At 42.3% G+C, this 21,693-nt stretch overlaps 1 protein-coding gene across 4 annotated transcripts; it reads right to left on the reverse strand.

The window, feature by feature from the left end:
• Positions 1-3,183: 3,183 nt before the first annotated feature.
• On the reverse strand, positions 3,184-17,131 carry LOC106049835 (methanethiol oxidase-like). Of its 4 annotated transcripts, XM_013202261.3 has the most exons (13): positions 16,834-17,131; positions 16,632-16,721; positions 12,232-12,285; positions 11,028-11,140; positions 9,603-9,788; positions 7,969-8,089; positions 7,608-7,790; positions 7,328-7,506; positions 6,553-6,631; positions 5,937-6,058; positions 5,676-5,768; positions 4,533-4,651; positions 3,184-3,903 (listed from the first exon to the last, which is right to left on the reverse strand). In XM_013202261.3, exons 2-13 carry the CDS (start codon positions 16,633-16,635, stop codon positions 3,741-3,743), a joined length of 1,416 nt encoding a protein of 471 aa, XP_013057715.3. In that variant the 5' UTR covers positions 16,636-16,721; positions 16,834-17,131; the 3' UTR covers positions 3,184-3,740. The 4 variants fall into 4 exon arrangements, with proteins under 4 accessions (XP_013057715.3, XP_013057714.3, XP_047910574.2 ...); XM_013202260.3 differs by lacking the exons at positions 16,632-16,721; positions 16,834-17,131 and adding an exon at positions 16,018-16,054; XM_048054617.2 differs by lacking the exons at positions 16,632-16,721; positions 16,834-17,131 and adding an exon at positions 15,811-15,847.
• Between the last annotated feature and the right edge of the window lie 4,562 nt (positions 17,132-21,693).

A 21,693-nucleotide genomic window follows, 5' to 3' on the forward strand; every position in this document is an offset into this window, starting at 1 on the left:
TGCCAAGGGAGGAGCGAATGTTCCCAGGCGTTTGGGAGGTGCCAGACCAGCGCTGTGGCTTGTTTCCGCCTTGCTAACCACCAATCTAGAGGAAAAATCTGCTAGTCCATGCAGGTCCTTTCCTGAAGCACAAGCCACCCCTATCTGATCCTGGGGCCCTGCTCATCTCCAATGGGGCTTCTTCAGGCTCTGGAGGCCTCCACGGCCCAGCCAAGACACAAGCTAATTAAAGCTATCCCCCATGCCCAGCTTCTTGCAATAGAAATGTGCAGCGATTGCAAATTCCACACGAGGGATGAGAAGCCCAGCTAGATAATTGGCCCCACCAGCAGCCTCCTGGAAATTACGAGGCTTGAACTCGTGGAGGCCACCAAAGGCACCTCCGAAATCTGGACCCTGACACAAGGCACGTCCCTGTTTGAGGGCTCAGAGGAAGACACGGGCTCCCTGCCACCAGCTCAGAAAGCCAGGCCCACAGGTTCCTCCCCCTGTAAAGAAGACTTCCTGAGCTCTAAAGAACTGGGATGCAAGGATTCCGAGAGGCAGGGGCTCCAACAGTACTGAGCTCACAAGAGACCTGAGGAGCTGCCGCCAGCTCCCAAGCACTCAGAAAACAACTAAGGCCAGGAACGGATGCCTCAGGACATGCACTCTGTGCGTGTCTTGATCCAGCACTTCTCCAGACCAAGACACGCCAGCCGCCTCTCAGGCTTGCACCTGCATCCGGGAGAGTCAGCCGACCTGTGAAAAATAGGGGCCTTGAGGATTCGGGGCAGTTCAGCATCACAACACGGCGCTGCAGCAGTGGCCACATCCTCTGCGCACCTCCCTGCAGCAGAACGATGCCACAGAAAACTGATGATGGAGGTGTCTCCGTGTCCACCTGCTTGGACAAACCGTGGCTCTGAGGGACAGGGCACGGCCACGCTGCTCCAGGGCTGCCACCGGGGGAATCTTCTCACCTTGCCCTTCACCCCACTGCACAGCTCCATGGGTTCTTGGGACCGGGCCATGACTGGGTGGCATAAACCCCTACAATCCACCAAGCGCCGTGGAACGTGAACGAGTATCGTATCTCGCGGAAGAACTCCTCAATCAGCGGGCAAATTACATCGGGTAAGTAATTGCTCCACGTAGGAATGCAGAAACATCTGACAGAGCCACTAAAGAAGCCCTCGGGAGATCCCTATCAGAAGCGAGGACATCTCGCCCAGGCTCTAATTAACAGCTCTCTGGCTTCAGAACAGCTCTCTAAACAGGTGACGGGGGACACGGGAGCAGCCAAACACTTGGTCTTTTCTGTAAGAGAGGAGCATCAAGCTGACACAATTGCCAAAAGGGTCTTAGAAGAACTCGTGACCTCTTCAGCGCAAATGCGTCTTGTCAGTTTTACTGCAAAGGGAAAGGCAGGCTGAAGAGGGGTTATTACCTGCCACAGCCGGACCCTTCCACACAAGCCATCCATGGACAGTTGGTGCTGCCAATGTTGCTGCCCAGCTACGTCAAGTTTCTCTGTGAGACAAGAAGAAGGTGGTAAAAGACCACCACGGAGGAGAGCAGAAAGCCTTCAAAGCAATGGCACAAAACCTTGTTTGATTAGCTGCCAGAGAAGCGGAGTCCTACTCAAGGCAAGAGCGACTCCCGTGAAAGAAATTACGTCCCCTGCCAGCACCAAGAGGGGTCAAGAAAAGCCGTCAAGATCAAAGCCCAGGACTGCCCTTCTGCCTTGATGACCTGACAGTAACATTTAGGAGCAGGGGGAGATATGTGCACGGCAGTAAAATGCACTGGAATCACCTTACACGTGACTGGGCTTGCCAAACGCTTTTGGTTCAGGTAGCAGCCAAGGAAAAATGTCTGGCACACAGGCTGATGCTCTTTTTTTGCAGAGAATTTGACTTTCAGGCTGGCACGGCCTGAAGATGGGCTCCAGAAAATGGGCACCAGGGGATGCTGCCCACTGAAGGACTCTCAGGCCTGACGGGAGGGCGCAGCTGCAGCGGCTGCAGCGGCTGCTCCATCAGAGGCAACGCCAGGGGCTTGGCTGCTGCCCCCGACAGAGTGCTTTTGCAGTCACCCTGTGCATGTCTCACTGCACCTTCTTGCAGCTGTACACCTGCTAATTAAAAACTTCATTAGTCTGCTGCTCATTAACAAAGTGTGCTGGTCATCCTCGTTGGCTTTCCTCGGTGACGTCTTTGGCATCCCTCACAAAACCAAGCTGTGGGGCGTAGAGTTTTCTAATTAAAGCTGATAGGAGGAAGGATAAGAGCAGGCTCAGCAGCACCAACAAGAACGCAAGCAATGCTTGGTGGGGAACAACATCGCTCCGGCCTGCTACCAGCCCAAGAAAAGCTCCCCGTGGCAGGCACAGATAGGAAGCTGTGACATGGAAAAGCGACCAGGGGCTTCCTGCTGCAGCCCAGACCAAGGTGGCAGCTCTGTCCCTCCTCCTGCCCACCACTTCCAAGCCTGATAGGGAAGAACATGCTGTCATTTTGATAATGGGCATGACGGGGTGAAGCAATCTGGTGCGGACTGGTACTGCACACTGAGTGCGCTGGGAGAAGACCTTTTGATAGAAACATATTTATTTGCGTTATATGGGACTTGGCTGCAAAAACATAAACGAATCTGTGACCTTAAATTAACAATAAATGAGAGAAGAACAGAAAATATTGTTAACAAGGAATAGGTAAACTGCACTATGCCCTCCTGTGGCCATCTAGAAGATTACTTAAACTCCCAGCAAACGAAGTCATGCTGATACTCGGAGGCAGTTTGGAAGTACCACGAGTTCCAGGAACCTAGGTCACACTCGCTCTTTTCTTCACATTCTTACCTGCTTCCCAAGAGATGATGATTTCAACAAACAACATCAAATAGTGTAAGCAGACCCAGAGTTTTATGTGCACGTGAGTAAGGATGGGTTTTAGCCAGTGGGTAAATCTTCTACAATAGTATTGGATGAACATCTGAGTATCTCTTTTTCTCCAGTTGTACAGAACGGAAGAGAAGCTCTGCTTGCAATAATGGGAACAAAGGTGACTTCAGCATAAATAAATTCCTCACCAAAGAATTTCTAGACAAATGTCATTGCTACTTTCTGAAATGATGTTACATTTTATGTTCTCTGAAACAGAAAAAGATGAAATGCTAAAGAGAAAAAAAAATGAAGCTCCGTCTGAGTCAAAGAACAATTTTATTGCTGATTTTTTATAATATCACATATACAGATGTTAAAATATAACCCAGCTCTGGAAACACATGGCTTCAGATTAGATATGCATGATTTTTATATTGTGTCTACTGTATAGCACTGATCAATTTATGAGTAAATTAAGCTTTGCGGGGAAAGGACACTTGTGCTCTGGGACAAGCCCATGAAATGTACACTTCTTAACAGCTTCTCCACCACCACCTGGCAAACAATCCTTAAAAGATCGATGCGCTTGGCCTCAAAACCTACAGTCAATAGTGATTACACAGGACTTAAGGCAAAGATTAGAGAAATAAATGAGATGTATATCATGTTTCAGAAAGATTCACCTGGCTGCCTCAGAGAATGAGAAGAAAATGGAGCTTCTGTGGCTCACCCTAATGGAATTCTAAATTTAGACAGCGGACAAAGTCCTGGCTGAACTGATTCACCTGTATAAAATCAGAAGTGGGGGTAGGGAGGAGAGAGAGGGAGAAACAAACAAAACAAACATGAAAAAAACACCAGCTCCATGCAACAATTAAATCCAGATATCCGAGGTACTGTCTCCCCCAGGATAACGAATCTCATGAGCGAGAACAGGCCCATCAGGTTCCTTCCCAAAATCCACTAGGAAGTTTTCGTTCACTTTCAGTCCACCTCTTTCAGTATCCACATCAATCTGCAGCATAACAGAGCCTTCTCTGAAAAGGGGACAAGAAAACAGACTTTGGGAAAAGGACTCATATTTGCTGGGCAGGATTTGTCTTTGTTTAATATAGAAAGGAAATTAAATTCCAGATTCAAACTAGGCCTTAGCAGGTCTAAAAAGTGAGTCACACTGCCTCAGTGAAATCTGCAACCTCGTATTAGCAATTAATGAGTGAAATAGTTCATTCATAGCAGTGAATGAGTGAATGGTTGTTAATTAACAAGGAAAAGGCAAGCTGCACTATGCCCTCCTGTGGACACCTGGAAGATCATCTTTTCCACCCTTGATTTCCAAAAAATATAGTCATGCTGATGTGCTTAAAGGCAGTTTGGAAGTAATACAGAAGGCTAGGCCATGTTTACTGTTTTCTTCCTATTCTTATTTACTAGTGCATACAGACCCAGAGTTTTGTGTGTCTGTTAAGGAGGGGGATGGATTCTTGTTTGTGAGTGAAACATCCAGATGGGAGATCTGTGTATAAAAAGTCACTGTATTCAGTCTCCTTGCCTGGGAACTTTGCTGTGTAGACCAGCTGGTATATGCACACTATTATTTAAGTAATAGTAGTAAAATCTTGAACATGGGCTTGTACAGTCATCAGTTTCACCAAAGTGTACTTACTTGACAAGATCTGGGTAGAACTGCTTGTCCCACCCACTGTAGAGAGAGCTGGTGACATACAATCTCTTCCCATCCAAACTAAGCTGAATCATCTGAGGTCCACCTGGCACTCTCTTCCCCTAAAATTATAATAGAGAACAAGGCACTCAAGACAAGCTGCCACAGAGGTTGAGCACAAGAAATGCAACAGCAAGGAGAAGCAAAACAACGTGACAGGCCTGCTACTTAGAGGACCATCCAGCATTCTGAAATCCTTGGCACAGGAGTAACAAATCTTCCTGTTTTGGAAGGAGAACAGTTTTTATTGGGAACCTTATTTCTTATTAACAGGTAGCCTCAAAGCCAACTCAGATGGGTCTTGCTTACTTCACAGAACTAGTAATGTAAGAAAGTAGGGACTGAAGGGATCACGATGCTGTGCTTGGATGGAAGCATCAAAAATCAAGCGAGAGATGGGTGGCATAACGCAGTTGCAAATAAGAACACATCTATACAGCAGCTAGGTTACAAACTGCACTATGAATAAAAGGAGTACGTGGAACTTCCTCAAACCATCTTCAGTAGACAACAGATCTTAGTCATGTGTATATTCAGATCTTGCACATCCCGTAACACTTTGCATACATAGCTGCCTTGGCACTGATAATATTAATGCACACTAATCATGTCCAGAGACAGTTAACGTTCTTTCATTTTTCTATCGCACTGACTAGTTTTATAAAACTCCTTATCTGAAAACTTATACACACACACAAGGGATGCTGAGGAATACTACATGACCTGGTTTACTCTTTCAGTTGTTGAATGATTATCAAAGGGAATGATGGCAGTGTGATGTACACGCATTGAATTAGCTTTAAATTAGCTAGCTAACAACAGCAGGGAAGATGTAATTACACAGGCTTCGGTACAGTCAAACAACTTGTACAATCCCATCAGGGACCCAGAACACTTACCAGGATTTACTAGCTCCAGTCCATGCTGAAATGTGATACCTGCAACCCAGGCTGTAAGCCAAGACATAAACTTGCTCAGATATTGCTTTATATGTTGTACCTTTGACTGCAGCGTAGGGATATTTCAAAACAGATTATAATTAGCAGAGCACTGACAAATTACAACATGCATATTAGGAAAACCTACTTTGATCACAAATGGCTCTGGCTGACACTGCAGCTCCTTGTCTTCCACTACAGTTACAGGTCCACCTTTTATGATACTGCCTCCCAGAAACACCTGTAACCAAGGGAGGGTGTGAGAACAGGTGCTGGATATCAAAGGAACATGAAAGCAATATAGTGATAATTCTCAAGCAAGGGTAAATTGCCATTTCCTCCTTTTTAAAAAGGAGGAAATAAGACTGTACTGCCCTTGTACGTGGCAGCTTTTCTGATGCTGGCTTACCTGACCCACGAGCTTGGGTTTGCGAGTGTTGGAGATATCATACTGACGGATGTCTCCATGCAGCCAGTTGCTGAAATACAGGAACCTGTCATCCAGCGAGATGAGGATATCAGTAATAAGACCTTCAAGAAAACATGCAGTAGCAGTCACAAAATGGACAAGACCAGCAACAAACAAAGCCACAAGCCTATGATCTTTCAAAATTCCAATCATATTAGCCTAAGAAAAATATGTTAAGAAATGGGCTGAACAAACACAGTCATCCTTGGAAACTCTGCTTACTCAAATGGAGGTTTAGACCCTACCACCATTTCCAGGACCGTTCTATAGTTCCGCTGTGGAACTACTGTGAGTTCACATACAAGACCCAAACTCAAAGTATTTTTCTATAGAAACTAACCTCAATCATTGAGCAATGTGAGAGCAGAGGCCTGACAAGATCTCCCACTTGGTGGCTCATAAACAAAGCTAAATTGGTTACATGGGAAGTGTTATATAAAGAATCCAAGCAGAAAATTAGTATTTTACAAGGAAAGTGTTTGACACTTAAAGATTTCCCAAAAAGTTAAACTGCGGAAGGGAACCCCGTTTCTTCTCCAAACATGTCCATACTAACCAGGCATGTCAGGGAGAAGCCATCCTTGCACCTTCTTGCTGGGTACTTCAATCACTTTCTCTGCTGCCCAGTTTCCTTTCTGCAAAAGGCACAGGAGAAAATACAGCATTATTATTAGTGCCTTGATGTTAGCCAAGAAGCTTGCGTGACGGAGGAAAAGCAAACCGTACTATTTATTTAACGGGTCCTGTACGGAGGTAATACACACACTGCAATGAAGCGTTACCAAGGGGTGAGGATGGTAGGTATACCACCACTGAGAAGGAGCTGTGTTAGCGATTATACGATGAAACAACATCTCAGACTGCTCCAACAGCAGCAGACTGCTAATGTCCTATAGACTGTCATCCTATCTCCTCCAGCTTGCCCTCCAAAATGACAATAGTTCTGCTCCCCTGTTCACGACACCATTAATTACCCTCCTGGCTCTAACTTCAGGTCTTCCCTATGCTCCCAAATAGTGGCTGAGCAGTGGGCAGCGCAGGCTATCACTGGTGACAAGTCACACATCAGCTGCAGAGATGCTCAGAAAGTCTGCCAACTGCAACTGCTCAGCCATGAAGGACCTGTATGGTGGTAACTTCATGAAATCCATGGTATTGCTTTTATCCTCGCCATCACTAGACGGTTTTCTCTCTGACACGATGGTTTTGCTTGGCTAGAATTGGACTGGAATTAGGAGCTTTCTCTCTTTTCAATCAGATTCTACTATTTCCTAAGCGGTTGGTGGATTTCTGAAGCAGCTAGGTTTGCCACGGCTTCTTCCATTCCTTACCTCTGTCTTGTAAAACCGATGTACTGTACTACTCAGAGCACATCCAACGAACCCTTCTGCAGCATCCGGATTGTGGAGGAATCGGATTTCCAAAGGTATGGAGTCCTTCCCTAAGTCAATTTTCTGAATGTAAGTATGAGAGTTCCAGTCCCACACGTTAATATGACGGCCGTAATGCCCTACGGGATCAGGTCAGACAAAAATAAGCACATAAGAGATTATTTTAACTTTAATGAACGACCACTTTTACTTTTGAGAGTTTAAACACATGATCCCTCACCTTTCTCTACATCAGCTGGGTTAAACCCATCTGCCAAGACTTTTGGGGTTCCCCACTCAGTGCTCATCAGGACATTATGCCGTGGCTGATACCAGAAGTCATAACCAAGGGGTGGGACCTTCTCCCCTTTCTCCCAGTTTCCTTTCACTTCAAAGGTCTCTCCATCGAGCAAAATAAAGCCACCTGATACAAAATGGAAGAAGACTGTCTCAAGATACTCACACAGATTCAAAGTGTTAAAAAAAGATAAATAATATATCAATACTTAAATATCTATTTGCTAAGCACTCTGTAAATGTGACCTTATGCTTAACGAAAATATTGTGATTCCATTCCATAAAATAACAAAGGGGATTAATACCTTTTCCATTGCCAGAAGGATCTCCCAAACAGCTGATTAAGATGTCACCACTGCCCAGACAGTGAGAGGTGTGAGGATTAGCCACATTACCCTTCCAGAACAGCTCCACTGGCTCCACAATCTGAAATGAGTATACGTATAGTCAGACCTTCGCTAAGATTACAGAACACCAATTTTACCAGTAAGAGCAGAAGTTTCAAAGAGTGGGAATGGTGCCTCAGGGCAGCAGTTTCTTTTACTACTTTGCTTTTTGAGTACTTGCCACCTCCTGCTTTCTACTCTACCCAATAATACACTACCATCCATGACATTATAGACATATTTGTTCTTTTCAAAAACATAAACAGCAACAGTCTAATTCATGCATCACTGGGACACTTGCATCTGAATTTGTTTTAATTAGTATTAGTGGCAGAAACACCACCGTACAATTTTCAGACGTCAGCTCTCATTTGGAGTTCAGAGGAAAAAAAATCTTTGAGACTTGCCAGAGACACAGTTTGAAACAAAATCCACTGTATAGGAAAAGACCTTTGGGATGTTTTATTCCACTGTACTAACAGTTAAAAGTCTGGCAATGTTCTAAAGATCTCAAAATTGTAAGATTATGAATGAGAGCATTTGCAGGATCAATTAAAATTTTCCTTCATTACTCATTATGACCTGTCTTCAAAAGCCATGTTTGATCAGTACACTAAATTTGTCTCAGGCACTTTGTACTGAACTTTTACCCATTGGTGTAGGATTCACCCAAATTAACTCTATCCCAGCTGAAGCCCGGACACAAGTATCGACTCTGACATATTTACATCAAAGCTAGTCCTCTGTGCTTATTGTATAATCAATAAAGAGATATAGACACTTTCAGGACATAATTCCTTTATCCTAATGCAGTTGTCTAAGCTAGGTTAGACAAATCTGACTCCAGCAATGTGTATTTTTCCACTGTCTGGGAAGGGAACCTAAACAGGTGTGTACGAAGTAAAAAGTCCATATCTAAACCAAACCTAAGCCAAATTAATTCTATTGAAGTGGAAGCTTTTTTTAAAAAAAATAAAATAAACTAAATGATTTGTTTCAAAGAACAAGAGATATAAAATGTTATTGTCTCCATATTAAATAATTTATTAGATTTTTCTTTTTAAAAATCTACATATTGTAAGTTTAGGAACAACGATTATAAATCAAGGAGGTGTCCTTTATGGAGAAGATCTGGTTTTGCTCAGTAAAAATCCAATCAAATTTGAACTGATTAGGATCCCTGAAAAACATATGCTCAGTTGAATGTGTTGACTGTGTCAGATATGAATTTGCCTTGTGATCTGCTAGTCAGAAATGATATTACAGCGTGCAAACACATTGACTGAAATTTGTATTGCAGAGGCAGGCTGAATTCTGAAACTTTCTAACTTCTGAGTGTTTGACATTGTATAGACTTGTACTTGTAAGATTTTTGTGTGTAATTTATCAATAAACTGTAAGAGTTTCAGAACTCCCACAAGTTCCTAATATTTGGCAAAAGCGTCTAAATCTGTTCCGACTACACTATTCTAATTTTAAGTTGGAATCCATAAAATTACCATCTCTTGGTTAAAAAAAAAGAAAAAAGATATTTTGAAATAACCTAAGTATACCTTATGGATTCTAGGAGCCTTCGAGTCCGTTCCCACATCCACCACATAAATGCGAGACGAGATCAGACTTGGTAGAATGAGACGATTTCTTCTCTTTGTAGCATCCCCAAAGCAGCTGCTACAGGCATTCCACCCTGAATGATGGAGCTCGTCTTTAAGATTGGGCATGGGCAGGCGATGGATGACCTACAAAGTCAGAGACATACTTAAGATTCAGTCTAGGATAGTTTTTCCCCCAGGCAAAGAAATGGGTCTTTATGTCAAAGCATAAATTAATAAAGAGCAGAAGAAAACTGCTATTTGTTATTCAGGAAGCAGATTCAGTGTGAGATATGCAGAGCTGAAACGGTAAAGTGGGAGAAGAAAGTTGGACACCACAATTGCATAGCATTTGTTAAATGTTGTACGCTATTAAATTCATCCAAATCTTTTAAAGGTTCCAGCTAATTAAGGAGATGTGGAATAATAATATGGAAAAAAAAGAATAAAAAAAATCATCAATTGTTTATGTGCTGCAAGTTCTAGATTTTACAGGATTTACCTGATTACAGCTGGGGCTGACTGTTGTAAACTGACTTGTCAATTTGCACTCTTGCTTCTGATTTTTACCTTTCCCCTGCATAACTAAGAAAAGTTGAAGATAACAGCTAAGTTTTGTCAAACGTTCAGGATATTTTTTTCCTCCACTCCTCTACAATAAAAACCTAAGCAGTAGTTATAAAAAAGAGAACAAATTATGAAAATCTACATTGTCAAACTAGATTCACTGCTCCTTCAAGATACGGAGATCAGAGTCCAAAATATCTTTGGTAATTTAAGTCATACGAGCACTGAATGTTTAAATACAGTTTAGAGCATACTGTTTGCAGCAACAAACTAATCAGTCTTAACAATAATTGGGATCTGGTAGTGTTGGTAGATGGCTACCTACAGCTTTCCATTCACAAAGTAAATGGATTAGATTTCTATTGCCTAATGTGTACAGTCTCCCAGGGTATCAGGGATCCTACACTATAAACTCTGTCCACGCTACTGGCACACCCCAAGGAAATAAGACCTTCTAGAGTTTAATGCTTACGCTCAGTATAAATCAGCAACAGTGCTACAAAGAGGACCGTTAGAACACTTAGCACAAAAATGCTCTGAACGTGGCACGAGACTAACAAGGTAAATGCTTTTTTGACTGATCTATTAAGAAAAACAGCAGAGGATTTGATTGATTCTCAACACAAATACCTATTTGAAAATTATGAAAAGAGAGAAACAAAACATGAAGTCAGTTGTAGAGCAGAGAAGGAAAGTTCATGACTGGAAGGGTCACAAATCGTGTAAGAACTAAGAAGTAAGACTAGAAGCAGTGAATGCAAACCCAAATATTCATCACCCTAGAAAACGGAGCACTAGAGCCGTTCTGCATATGGGTACCTGACAGTAGTGGGGAGATCTGGGGTCAACATCCACAGTGGCCAGGTAGTCAGGCTTCTCTATCCCAGTGTTTCTGTAGATGCATGGCAGGTACAAGATCTCCTCACGGGGACCTGTCAAGGTAGAAGTTTTGTTTAATGTGTTAGAACAAACCACTTCGTAAAAAACTGAGGTTGATATTGAAATACTCTTTTTTTTTGAAATCTCCAAGTCTATGAACTGTGATTCTTCCTCACTCGTAACTAGGAAGCCAGACCTCAGTATTTCCATTTTATGGAGGTAAACACCAAGTAGTATATAGCTTCAGCATCCAGAAATCGACAGGAGAGAGTTATAGTTCTGCTGTGGGACCATTGCACTCCCTTGCCCTACTCAGGGGCTCTGGGAATGTAATTATTTACCTGAAAAAGGACAGTGTTGGAGACACCTTTCCACCTTCAAGGCCATGTCAAGCCTCTCCTATCCCCAGTTACACAAGGGATGATTCCCAGCTGCAGGACCCAGATTTTGGTCTACCTACGCCAGAAGACTACTTATTAAAATCTATGAAGTTGAAGCTTTTAGAATATATCAAAAGACTCGAGGTGAAGATCTGACACTGTTAAAAGCTACAGCAAAATGCCTCAAGGGCTTTGGTAAGGTTCAGAATTTAAACCAACGCTGCTGGGAAGCGCAGAATATGACTTTAGTACAGCTGTGAGTGGATGAGAAGCTTGCCATTAAACTACGTCACACAGTCCCTTCTCCAGTTTTCCTTTTCTTCTCTCATAGAAAAGTCACTTGCTTTTACGAGAGAGCATGAGTGCAATCTATAAAGCTCTCCACCCAAAAATACAGAAGAAACATTTTTTGTAGGCTAAATTACGGTAACTTGCACCTCATTTTCTTATGAATAACCTCTATTTTGCAGCATAGAAAATGGAACAGTTTGCTGCATGTTAGCATCCTATATCCTATATCTGTACGCTTATCTAAACCCTGATCTGCTTTGTTTTAGCACTATGATTCAGTGAACTCACGGTAACAGAGCTCGCACGCTTCGTGCAGCTGTGTCCAAAATGAAATCAAATCTCTTCTGATACTTGAAGTCTACTTGGCCTTGCTAATTAGCCACTCTGGAAGGCATCTAACTAATCTTCACTGAATTTGAAATCAATTTCTTTACTGATGGCCTGGATTTAAGAAAAGATGTTACACTACTTGCCTTTCATGGCATCCAGAGGAGTCGCATATCCTGGACCACATGCTCCACATTTTGCTGATTAGAGGAAAACAAGGAAGAAGTTTAAGTCTCTAAATTATTTTAAAATTCATCTATAAAATAATATTGGCTTTGCATTCAAAGACTGATGAATCTCAGATTGATTTTTACATTACCAAACACCTGTCAGTCTCACTGACTCCAGTCAGTGGTGAGGTTACTTGAGTTTCTGAAAATATACTGAATATGACACTCCACGCTCAAAAATAATGGCAAATTTCGGCCTTCATTTCAAAGAGTTCAACCTCACTACTTTAAACCACATTCATATATGACACCGGTCTATGGATTTAAAGAAAATTGTGTTAAATGTTTTAGAGATAGCTGCTGAATCACTGCCAGATGAGTAAGTAGCCAGATTGCCCAGTCTGAACAACCCATTTTATTATTATTGGAAGGCCTCCAGTCTTCCTCTGCAAATAAATGCTGAAGAAGTGGTGATTTTTAAGGATTTTCAACCTGGGTAAGAGGTGATACCGCAGGTGACCAGAAAGGAGAAGAGAAAGGGGAATTACGAACCATTACACATTTTCTCTATTCACCTCTGTTCCTTGAACCGGCAATTCCATATTTACCATTTCTAGCACGGCATCTACGGCATGAATCAGCAGAAGGAAGACAGCTTAGTGGGGAAACCATAACTTTAGGAAGCTAGAGAGAGAATCGAAATGTCCTCCAGAGAACCCCACAAAAGCAGACAAAAGGACTGAGTCTGGTGGAAAGCTGGGCTCTGTATCAGGAGGGAAGAAGACAACATTTTATAGAAGCTGAGCGCGGAAGACTGAGAAGCACTGCTCCTCTTTTCTGACAGTCAAAAACAATGATAAACCCTCAAAACTTCAACGGGGAATGGGACTGCAGCAGTTGTCACAGATTCTCCATCTGTAAAGAGATGCATTCACTGCCAAAAAGACAGGACTCCTATTTTAGGGTCACTCAGAATTAAGAGCTTGATCCTCAAGAAGCATGAAGCGCTGCTCGCTGCTTACGTGTAACATTTCCTAACTGTTTCAGCTTATTTCTAACTTCCTTATTTCCCTTTGTACAAGCTTGGATCCATATCAACATCTAAGTAAAAATAATATTAGAACAGCCTCATACACAGCGATTTCTATTCGAACACAGTCACCAGAACATATATGCTGAGGACTGTATCAATAAACTGTTGGCTAGAATTAAGAAAATATTACCCTGAAGTATTCTCAGGTTACTCCCCCTCTGCTCTCCTGAGACCCCACCGGGAGCCCTGAATTGTCAGTGATAAAAATAAGCCAACCAGCTAATTGTTTGCCATACTGATACCGCCACATTTAAATACAGAAGTTTATAGCTTTTTTTTTTTCCTGTCCTGAATGCTGCAGGCCTAAGATTCCAGATCCAGAGGTAGTGACAGCTCCATTGCCCATTTAATTACGGAGCCTTTCTTTAGAGGCAAAATGCTTCAAGCAATCCCCTCATTGCATTTGGAGGCTCATAATTTTCAAAACAAGATCTTCTCAAAAAGAGCTATTTAGTACTTTAGGTTTAATTTCACATTCTTTGTGAAACATTTTTATCTGAAAACACAAAATAGAAAGTTTGCTTTGTTCCACTTATGTCTAAGTTTTACAAAAAGCCATAATTTAAACTTCATTCCAATTTTCTCAATCACCTAAATTAGCAGGAACTCAGCATGCATTAGACCACAGTTTAATTAGCATTGCAAATGCAGCGTTCTGCAGATTACTTTGAGAAAAAGATTTGTGCAAAATTGTTTTCCAGAGAAAACATACAGCAAGATGAGGAACATCTACTCTTACATTCGTTTGTCTCTCCTTTCCCTCTGATCTTGTTGAAACACTCTTTTATTTGAAACCATTGTATCTAACTGCCTCAGGATATCTGAGGATGATGCAAGCCTTTCTGTTATACGATGCCAAGCTCATTTGTGAGTACAAAATAAGGTTTTTGTCATGAGACTGATTTGTACCATCTTGTAGCAACATGCTATTTACAGTGCTGTGTTAATATCCACGGTTAAACAAATTAATATAAATCATTACATTCCGGAGCCCCCATCAATCTGGCAGCTGGCCAAGTGTTTTGAACACCAGGAAGTGGGACGTTGTTATCACATACATGCGGTTTGCAGGCGCCAGCTATGACAAAAACACTTTTTTTTCCCCTGTATCTTACACCTTTGCAGACAAATTCTCTTACGCATAGCTCCTCATTCACAAAGCCCACCTTCCTCATCTTCCTAATACAACAACATTTCTCTACCACCAATTGCTCACGTTAATTTAATAGGAAGAACATACTCATTTAACTTTAATTGCTTCATTGTACAATTTTCCTTTCTTTCCCACAAATGGAAATACGAGTCCAGTTTCTCCTTATTCCTGTGCAGCTTTCTGTGTATATGCACCAAGAGCTGATAAAAATGTCATTGTTCTTTTTTTTACTGTTGTTTACAGCAATTTCACTTCTGGAGAGCGAAGAGAACTGAGGAATCCAATCTAGTTTCCTTTTGCTCTGTATTTTTTCATGTCTTTCTACCTGTCCTGTTCGTCTCACTGGAGACCAAGTGGACCAGTAAACCCAACAAAACTGGGATCCTTCACGGACCACCACCACGAATCCATAAGCCACTCCGGAGAACTCTGTGCTAATTAACCACAAGGATTGGGGATATTTTGCTACACTTCAAAGAACTAAAAGGCAAATCTGTTTATACTTCTGTAATCAGCGTGTTGAAGTTCCTAAGTGACATGCAAAGCCTCTGAGGAAGCCACGGCACAGGTGCACTACACTCGGATTAACCTGGAGTTACTAGTAGTCTTGTATAATGATGTTTATAGATTTACAACAAGAAGTAACAGTGCTGTAAAAAATATCCTACCCGATAAAGCGCAGTTTCATAGTAAGTTGGGCAACTATTTACACAAGAAGGAAGTACTTTCTTTCACGGTTTGGGTTTAACAGCTTGAAATAAAGGAAGGGAGCATCAAAGACTTTGCCTTTTTGTTCATATTATTTTATGGCAGCAGAGTTCTTCAGCCCACTTAAGACAAACTGTAAAGGTGCCTACGTGTGAGAGGGAGTTTTGGAGAAACATGGCAATAGATTAGGCACCTCTGTTGAGAGCTTAAAGTTAGGTAGAATAAATCTAGGCCAAACTGCGCTTTTCACAGAGCCTGAGGAAACAGAAACTTCACTCAACCTCAGTGTGTGCATTGATTAAATGCTGACATTAAAAAACAAAGGTAGGCAAATCTGGTTCATGGTATGGCTGTGCCACGTTACACTGCTGAAATAAACACCCAAGTGGCAAAAAAAGAAACGAGTTTATCAGCTATACTATATGCGTGCCAAGAAACAGGCCTTACAGAACAACAGGGGCAAAAGAAGCACATTCTTTCTAGAATCCGAATCTTTTTCCAAGTAAGAAATTATGCAAGGAGACTTTAATGATCTGTTAAATTTTTGAAGAGCAGTCTAAGACTTCATCTTATACACTGCCAAGTGCATGCTTTTCCAAACCTTGTAACCGATTAATCCCCATCAGGCTACTTTAAGCTTCACAGTGCAGCATTCAGCTTGCTCTTTACACGCGGCCTGGTTACTTCGTACAGACTGCCACCGCCATTTAGACAAAACCGTCATTATCACGGGTTGCAAATTGAAACTTGCAGTTTTTAGGAACTAAAGTAAAACAAACACAGTTTACTTTGTGCTATTAGTACTTACAAAAGCATGAAAAGATAAGCATTCACCACAGGCAGATAACCCCAACCAGTTTCTTTTGCTGAGCCAGAAGCATTGTTTTTTTCTGTGCAGTTATGAGTGTTTTTCTAAGTTCTACAACTTTTTTTTTGTGCAATCACAAGGTAACAGTGTCCACTTTGTAAGTTATATAATAATATATTCACATGCAAATTAACTTTTCTACTTCAGTCCTCTTCATTTCCCGGCATCCAGAAATAAAAGTAAAAGTTATACAGCCAGAAAGGGAAGTTCGGGTCCTCAGTTTCCCACCTTCCTGAAAGGGGCACTCACATCCACATTCAACTACGGCAGTAAATCCAAATACTTATTTCAGTTTCTAAATGCTGAGGTACTAGGACACACATTTAGTGACAGCATAAAGAGCAGCCGCTGATAGCGTTACAGCTATTTATTTAAAACCACGGGAGCTTTCAGTAGCTTAAAGAAGCAAACCCTTTAATAGAGGAAACGCACGCCCGTGCTGTGCCTCTCCTTACCGGCCCACCCCACTAACAAACACACTCACAAACTCCACGCGGTGCAGAACTGCAGAGAAAAGCAGCAGGCCCCCCTGCAGATCCCGGGGGGTCTCTTACCCATGCTGGACCAGGCGATCCCAAGAGCTGGGTGAGCACGGCAGGAAGCGCGGCCGCCTGGACGGGGTTTCTGCAAAGCAGAAGCTGCTCCTAGAAGGCAATAAACGCAAGCGTGACGGGGTGGGCAGGACGAGAGAGGCTGCCCAGGGGAGGACCTGGTGCAGCAGAACGCGGAGGCGAGGGACAGAAACCCAGCACCTACCTCCTGGGAAGCAGAGGAGGAAGCTTTCGGAGCCCGCTTCCCGACTTAGCAGAGCTGCACCTGGAGCTGCAGCTGGCCCTGGCTGACTTTCCGCTTGCTCCTCTTTATATTCTAGATGTATTTACCTGCGTGTTTTGTGCCCAAGTAGCCGCCCTTACACGGAGAAAGCCTGTACGCTTTCTAACAGGAAAGGGGGAACGGTTGTGCTCCAAAGCTCCCGGCTGCGGGCAGCGTTTCAAGCCCTCCAGGAGGAGACGCGTGTGAGACCAGATCGCAGCCCTGAACCACGTCCAACTTGGCTCGCAGGAGCTATGTTTTTAACGCTTCACGGCCCTTCGGCCTCTGAAACAACGCAACTACAAAAAGGGACCTGGCCTGCTGAAAACCTCACAGCATCACTTCTCGGAGCGGCTTCTTTCAAGAGCAACAGCTGCCCTACGTGAAAATCTCGGTTTCACTCGTTAGCCCACCTGGGATCCTATAACTGCCCCTGCTGAGAAGCAGTCTAAGGTTTTCCTGTTCTTTTAAAGGTCAGTAGTTTTTTCCAGTCAAAACTACCTGTCATTTCCCACAAACATTTTCAGGAGAGGATACAATACCTTACCCCCATACCTTATCCCCCATCCAGGTTCTTCTCTGCCTTTTACGTAAGCCACCAGCAACAGCTGAAAACCTACATGCTGCTGAGATGTTAAAATCATTTTTGCAATTCCTCCATCAAATCAAGAGAGCTGACAAGCAATCTATAACTAACCATTTATTTAGATTTATTTAGCGTACTGAGCTTTTTTTTTTTTTTTTCCCTCAACAGGAATTAGACAAACGCAGTCTGTTAACTCGTTTACCACTTCAGACTGCTAGCTAAAGATTTTGTGCAAACACATTCCAGTCTAACATTGCTCAAAAATACTTGTCTCTACATTTTGTTGTCAGTACCCCACTACAGTAGTTAGGTATTTGAACTGTGTGATGGGCCGTCCAAATCAGGTCTCTCTCATCGCATCTGATGGGCTGACCTCTGCTAACTGCTTCAAAACAAAACATTGTTTTGAAAAAGAATATATATATATAATTGTCCACAAATCATTAGCTTTTGTCAGACTGTTCATTTTTTATTAAGAGTTCCTATCACTCGTTTTGAGTTTTTCCTCCTCAGATACAGATATCTCTGTCCACCAGTTATTTCCCTTCTTAACTTTTCATTTTAAAACACTACTTTACTACACATAAGCTTGATTCATTTTTTTAAAGCCACCGTTAAAAATGTAAGTCTATGAAGCAATTAGTTATTTCATAAAATAAAATTATCATTATATTATTATCCCATCCACCCAAGAGACTGTGCTCTCAGGGGATGCCATGAAATACTACCTGAAGAGCTACCTCAAGGAACCAGCATTTGGAAGCTCCGGTCCTTTGACCAGACCTGGATTTTCAGACCAGTGTGCTCCTGAAGAATCCCTCTGAAGTCAAAGGGACTCCGAGCACTAACAGGCGTTCGTGAACACCACTTCAATTACAAAATCTATGACCTGAATTTTAGGCAGAATGGCTGGGAATTCGGTCATTCTCAGCAACGATCTACTTCTGCTACTGTCAAAACCACCAGGAGTTTTAGCTCTCGAGGTCAGCAGGAGAGTTAGAGGAGCATCACACGTCTTTTAAAGCCTCGTGCAAGGAGCGAGAATGTCAGAAGATCAGAGGAAGCACAGAATACAACAAAGAAATGTGCAAGCTGCTCGGGCAATTTCTTAGTTTATTTATGTTTAAATTATCTGACCCAAAAAGTAACACATTATTGTCCAGGATGAAAACCACATTATATTAAATCATTAGTACTCTTAGCTCACATCTCAGGTCACTGAGGATGAAGTGGGATCTGCAGCACACCTCGGGGTGTGTCTACGACAAACACAAAAGTAGAGAAAGGCCAAGAAGGCTTTGAACACAAAAGCTATGGAGGCTTTGGAACAGCACTCAGAGGCAGCCTGAAGCAGGGAAGTTGTAGAAGAGGCACTTGAGATTAGAAGAACTGCATGCCAGAGGGAGCAGTCAGGAACAGCATGGTGAAAATGCTACAAACTGCTCATGAGACAAAACCCATTAAGTGAAATAAGACTGTATTATAAACAGACCCACAATGGTAGCCACAAACACTTTCGACTCTTCCTTCCCAGCCCATTACGACGCAGCGCCTCTCTGCAGCTTCTGTACAGCCCTCACTACTTCCATACCCACAGCTCAGCCTCTGCAGCGCTTCTGGCAAACGCACGCATCATTTTTCCATCCTACGTCAGTCCACAAATGAAACTCATTGAAGTGTCATAACTGAGGTTCGCAAACATACTTTTACCCAGGCACAACACCTGATCAACACATGTGCATGCCGTGTCTCGAGAGACGGTTGCGGTACATCATCACACGTCTAGTAGCACAGAAAGAACGCGTGGGGCCAAGCGCGTTCGTTTCTGGCCCATACCTTGTAATGGCACCCAAACTCCAACTGATGATTGAGATAAATTCTGATGTGGTTCAAAACAATCGGACTAGGTGGGTTATCCCGCCTGTTGTTTCACTCACCAAAGATTCCCCCGAAGCCTTTCTCCTCTACTCCATGTACCACTCACTGGGTGCTGCACGTGCCAGAGAACTTGCTCTCTCCATAACCATGGAAGGCCTGGAAGCGTGGCACTACAATATAACTGCCTGTTACAACTTTTCATTACATTTTCATTACAGTTTAGGAACAATATGGAATAAGGGCAGTTATTAGGAACAGGATTCAAGATGCTTTTATATTCAGAATTCGTTTTGTGAGATTTTGTATAGTTCATCCTAAGTTGATATAGCGCAGACCTCATGTTTTGATGTACTGTTTTTCAAATGTTTGATTTATAATTCTTCCAAGATGGATAAAATCTGAAAATTCTTTATTTTCAATCTTTAGGCTCTATGCTGGATCTACCAACAATTATGCCAATTCTTTCAATTATAAGTAGAATGAAAATAAACTGTAAGCTCTCTAGTTTAACTGATGTCCCACCTATTAGGCATGCATGGTATACAGAATATTGAGACCATCTTTTATTGAGGGTCCTAGTATAAAGCATTAGAAAGAATGAATTATGATTATTAAGCATTATAAACCGGACCAAGCATATATACAAAAAAAAAAATTAAAAAAAATCATACAAGACGATTTGGAAATAGGTACAGTCTGAGCTAGAAATAGAATAGAATGGAACAGACCAGAATCGTTCTGTTGGCAGGGACCTTCAAGGATCATCCGGTCCAACTGCCTGACCACTTCAGGGCTAACCAAAAGTTAAAGATTATTGAGGGCATTGTCCAAATGCCCCTTGAACACTGACGAGTATGGGGCATCAACCGCCTTGCTAGGAAGCCTGTCCTGGTGTTCGTCCACCCTCACCATAAAGTAGTTTTTCCTAAGGTTTAGTCTGAACCTCCCCTGGCGCAGCTGTGTGCTGTTCCCTTGCGTGATTCTTTTCTTCACTGCCCTGGACAAGATTCAGATTGCTCAACCCCTCTGTCTACCTTATTACTGATGACTTTTTGAACTCAGTAATGTGTTTACAGAATTAAGCAACCAGAAGTTATGTGTTTTGTTTGTGCAGTATGTCCCGCAATCATACAAAGTACAAAAGCTCTGCAGGAGCGGAGCCAGGACCTTCACATTGCACTCATAGTTTCATTCTAGTCATATAACTTTTAATACAAACAACATGTTTTGACCCCCCTCTCTAAAACAAGAATATGAGAGCAAAAACATTAAGCGTCATTGTCACAGTACAGCAACTAAGAATTCCCTGTGGTGCGTTTGGCTTGGTTGACAGCTGAATACCAAGGTTTCATCCACTTAATGTTTATGAAAACACTGTGTCAATTTAAGCGAATCTTTACAAAACAGGTAAAATCTTGCAAAGCTCAGGCAAAACCATCATAGAGAATGCTGCTCGAGTGAAGACTATTGCATTTCAATGAGCAATGTTATTTCTTTCTCTTCTTGGTTGTGTAGAGTATTAAAGAAAAGAACAAAAGGAAAGAAATACAGACAAATACAACATAAAACAAAACAAAACAACAACAACAACAACAAAAAAACAAAACAAAAAGCTCAGTAAAGCAGAGCAATCCACCGGAGAGAGTTTCATTCGCCTCTAAAGAAGATGAGAAAGAAGAAAAACACACATGACAAACTGCCAGACCGTTCAATGGACAGCTGGCAAAACCTACAGAGATGAAGGCAGAGTAAGACCCAGTACAGAATTATGATATTAACAGAGTATTGTGTTTGCAAAGTCATACATTCTTTAATAAATGCTGCCTTTCCATCATCTATCCACCTGGTTATATCCTCATAAAAGGCTACCAGGTTGGTCAAGCATGACTTCCCCTTGCTGAAGCCGTGTTGACTGCCCCTAATGACCCTTTTATTCTTGATATGCCTGGAGACAACGCCAAGGATAAGTTGTTATAATTAGCCTGGAAGGTAGAAATGTCCAATAAATGTTTATTTATTGGAATATGTGTTCCCACCTTTACCTGAATTCAGAGGAAGGCTAAACAGCATTAGTGTAAATTTGGCTTCCAACAGCGTGCAAGTAGGCCTCTGTGCCGTAACTGAAGACAAATTGGCAACGTGATCATCTGCAGCACAGATGCTGACAGCCCTTCTTCAGACTCCATTCACATTTGCAAACCCCATCATCGTTCTTTGTTATATAAAATACCACATCTATATGGCAATTCCACTGGCAACCAGAGTCAAAATAAATATCTACACATGTAGTAACAAATGACGCTTTTGACAACTTTCTGATTTTATCACAAAGCTGACAA

The sequence above is a fragment of the Anser cygnoides genome, chromosome 33, assembly GCF_040182565.1.
Source record: "Anser cygnoides isolate HZ-2024a breed goose chromosome 33, Taihu_goose_T2T_genome, whole genome shotgun sequence".
Lineage (NCBI taxonomy): Eukaryota > Metazoa > Chordata > Aves > Anseriformes > Anatidae > Anser > Anser cygnoides.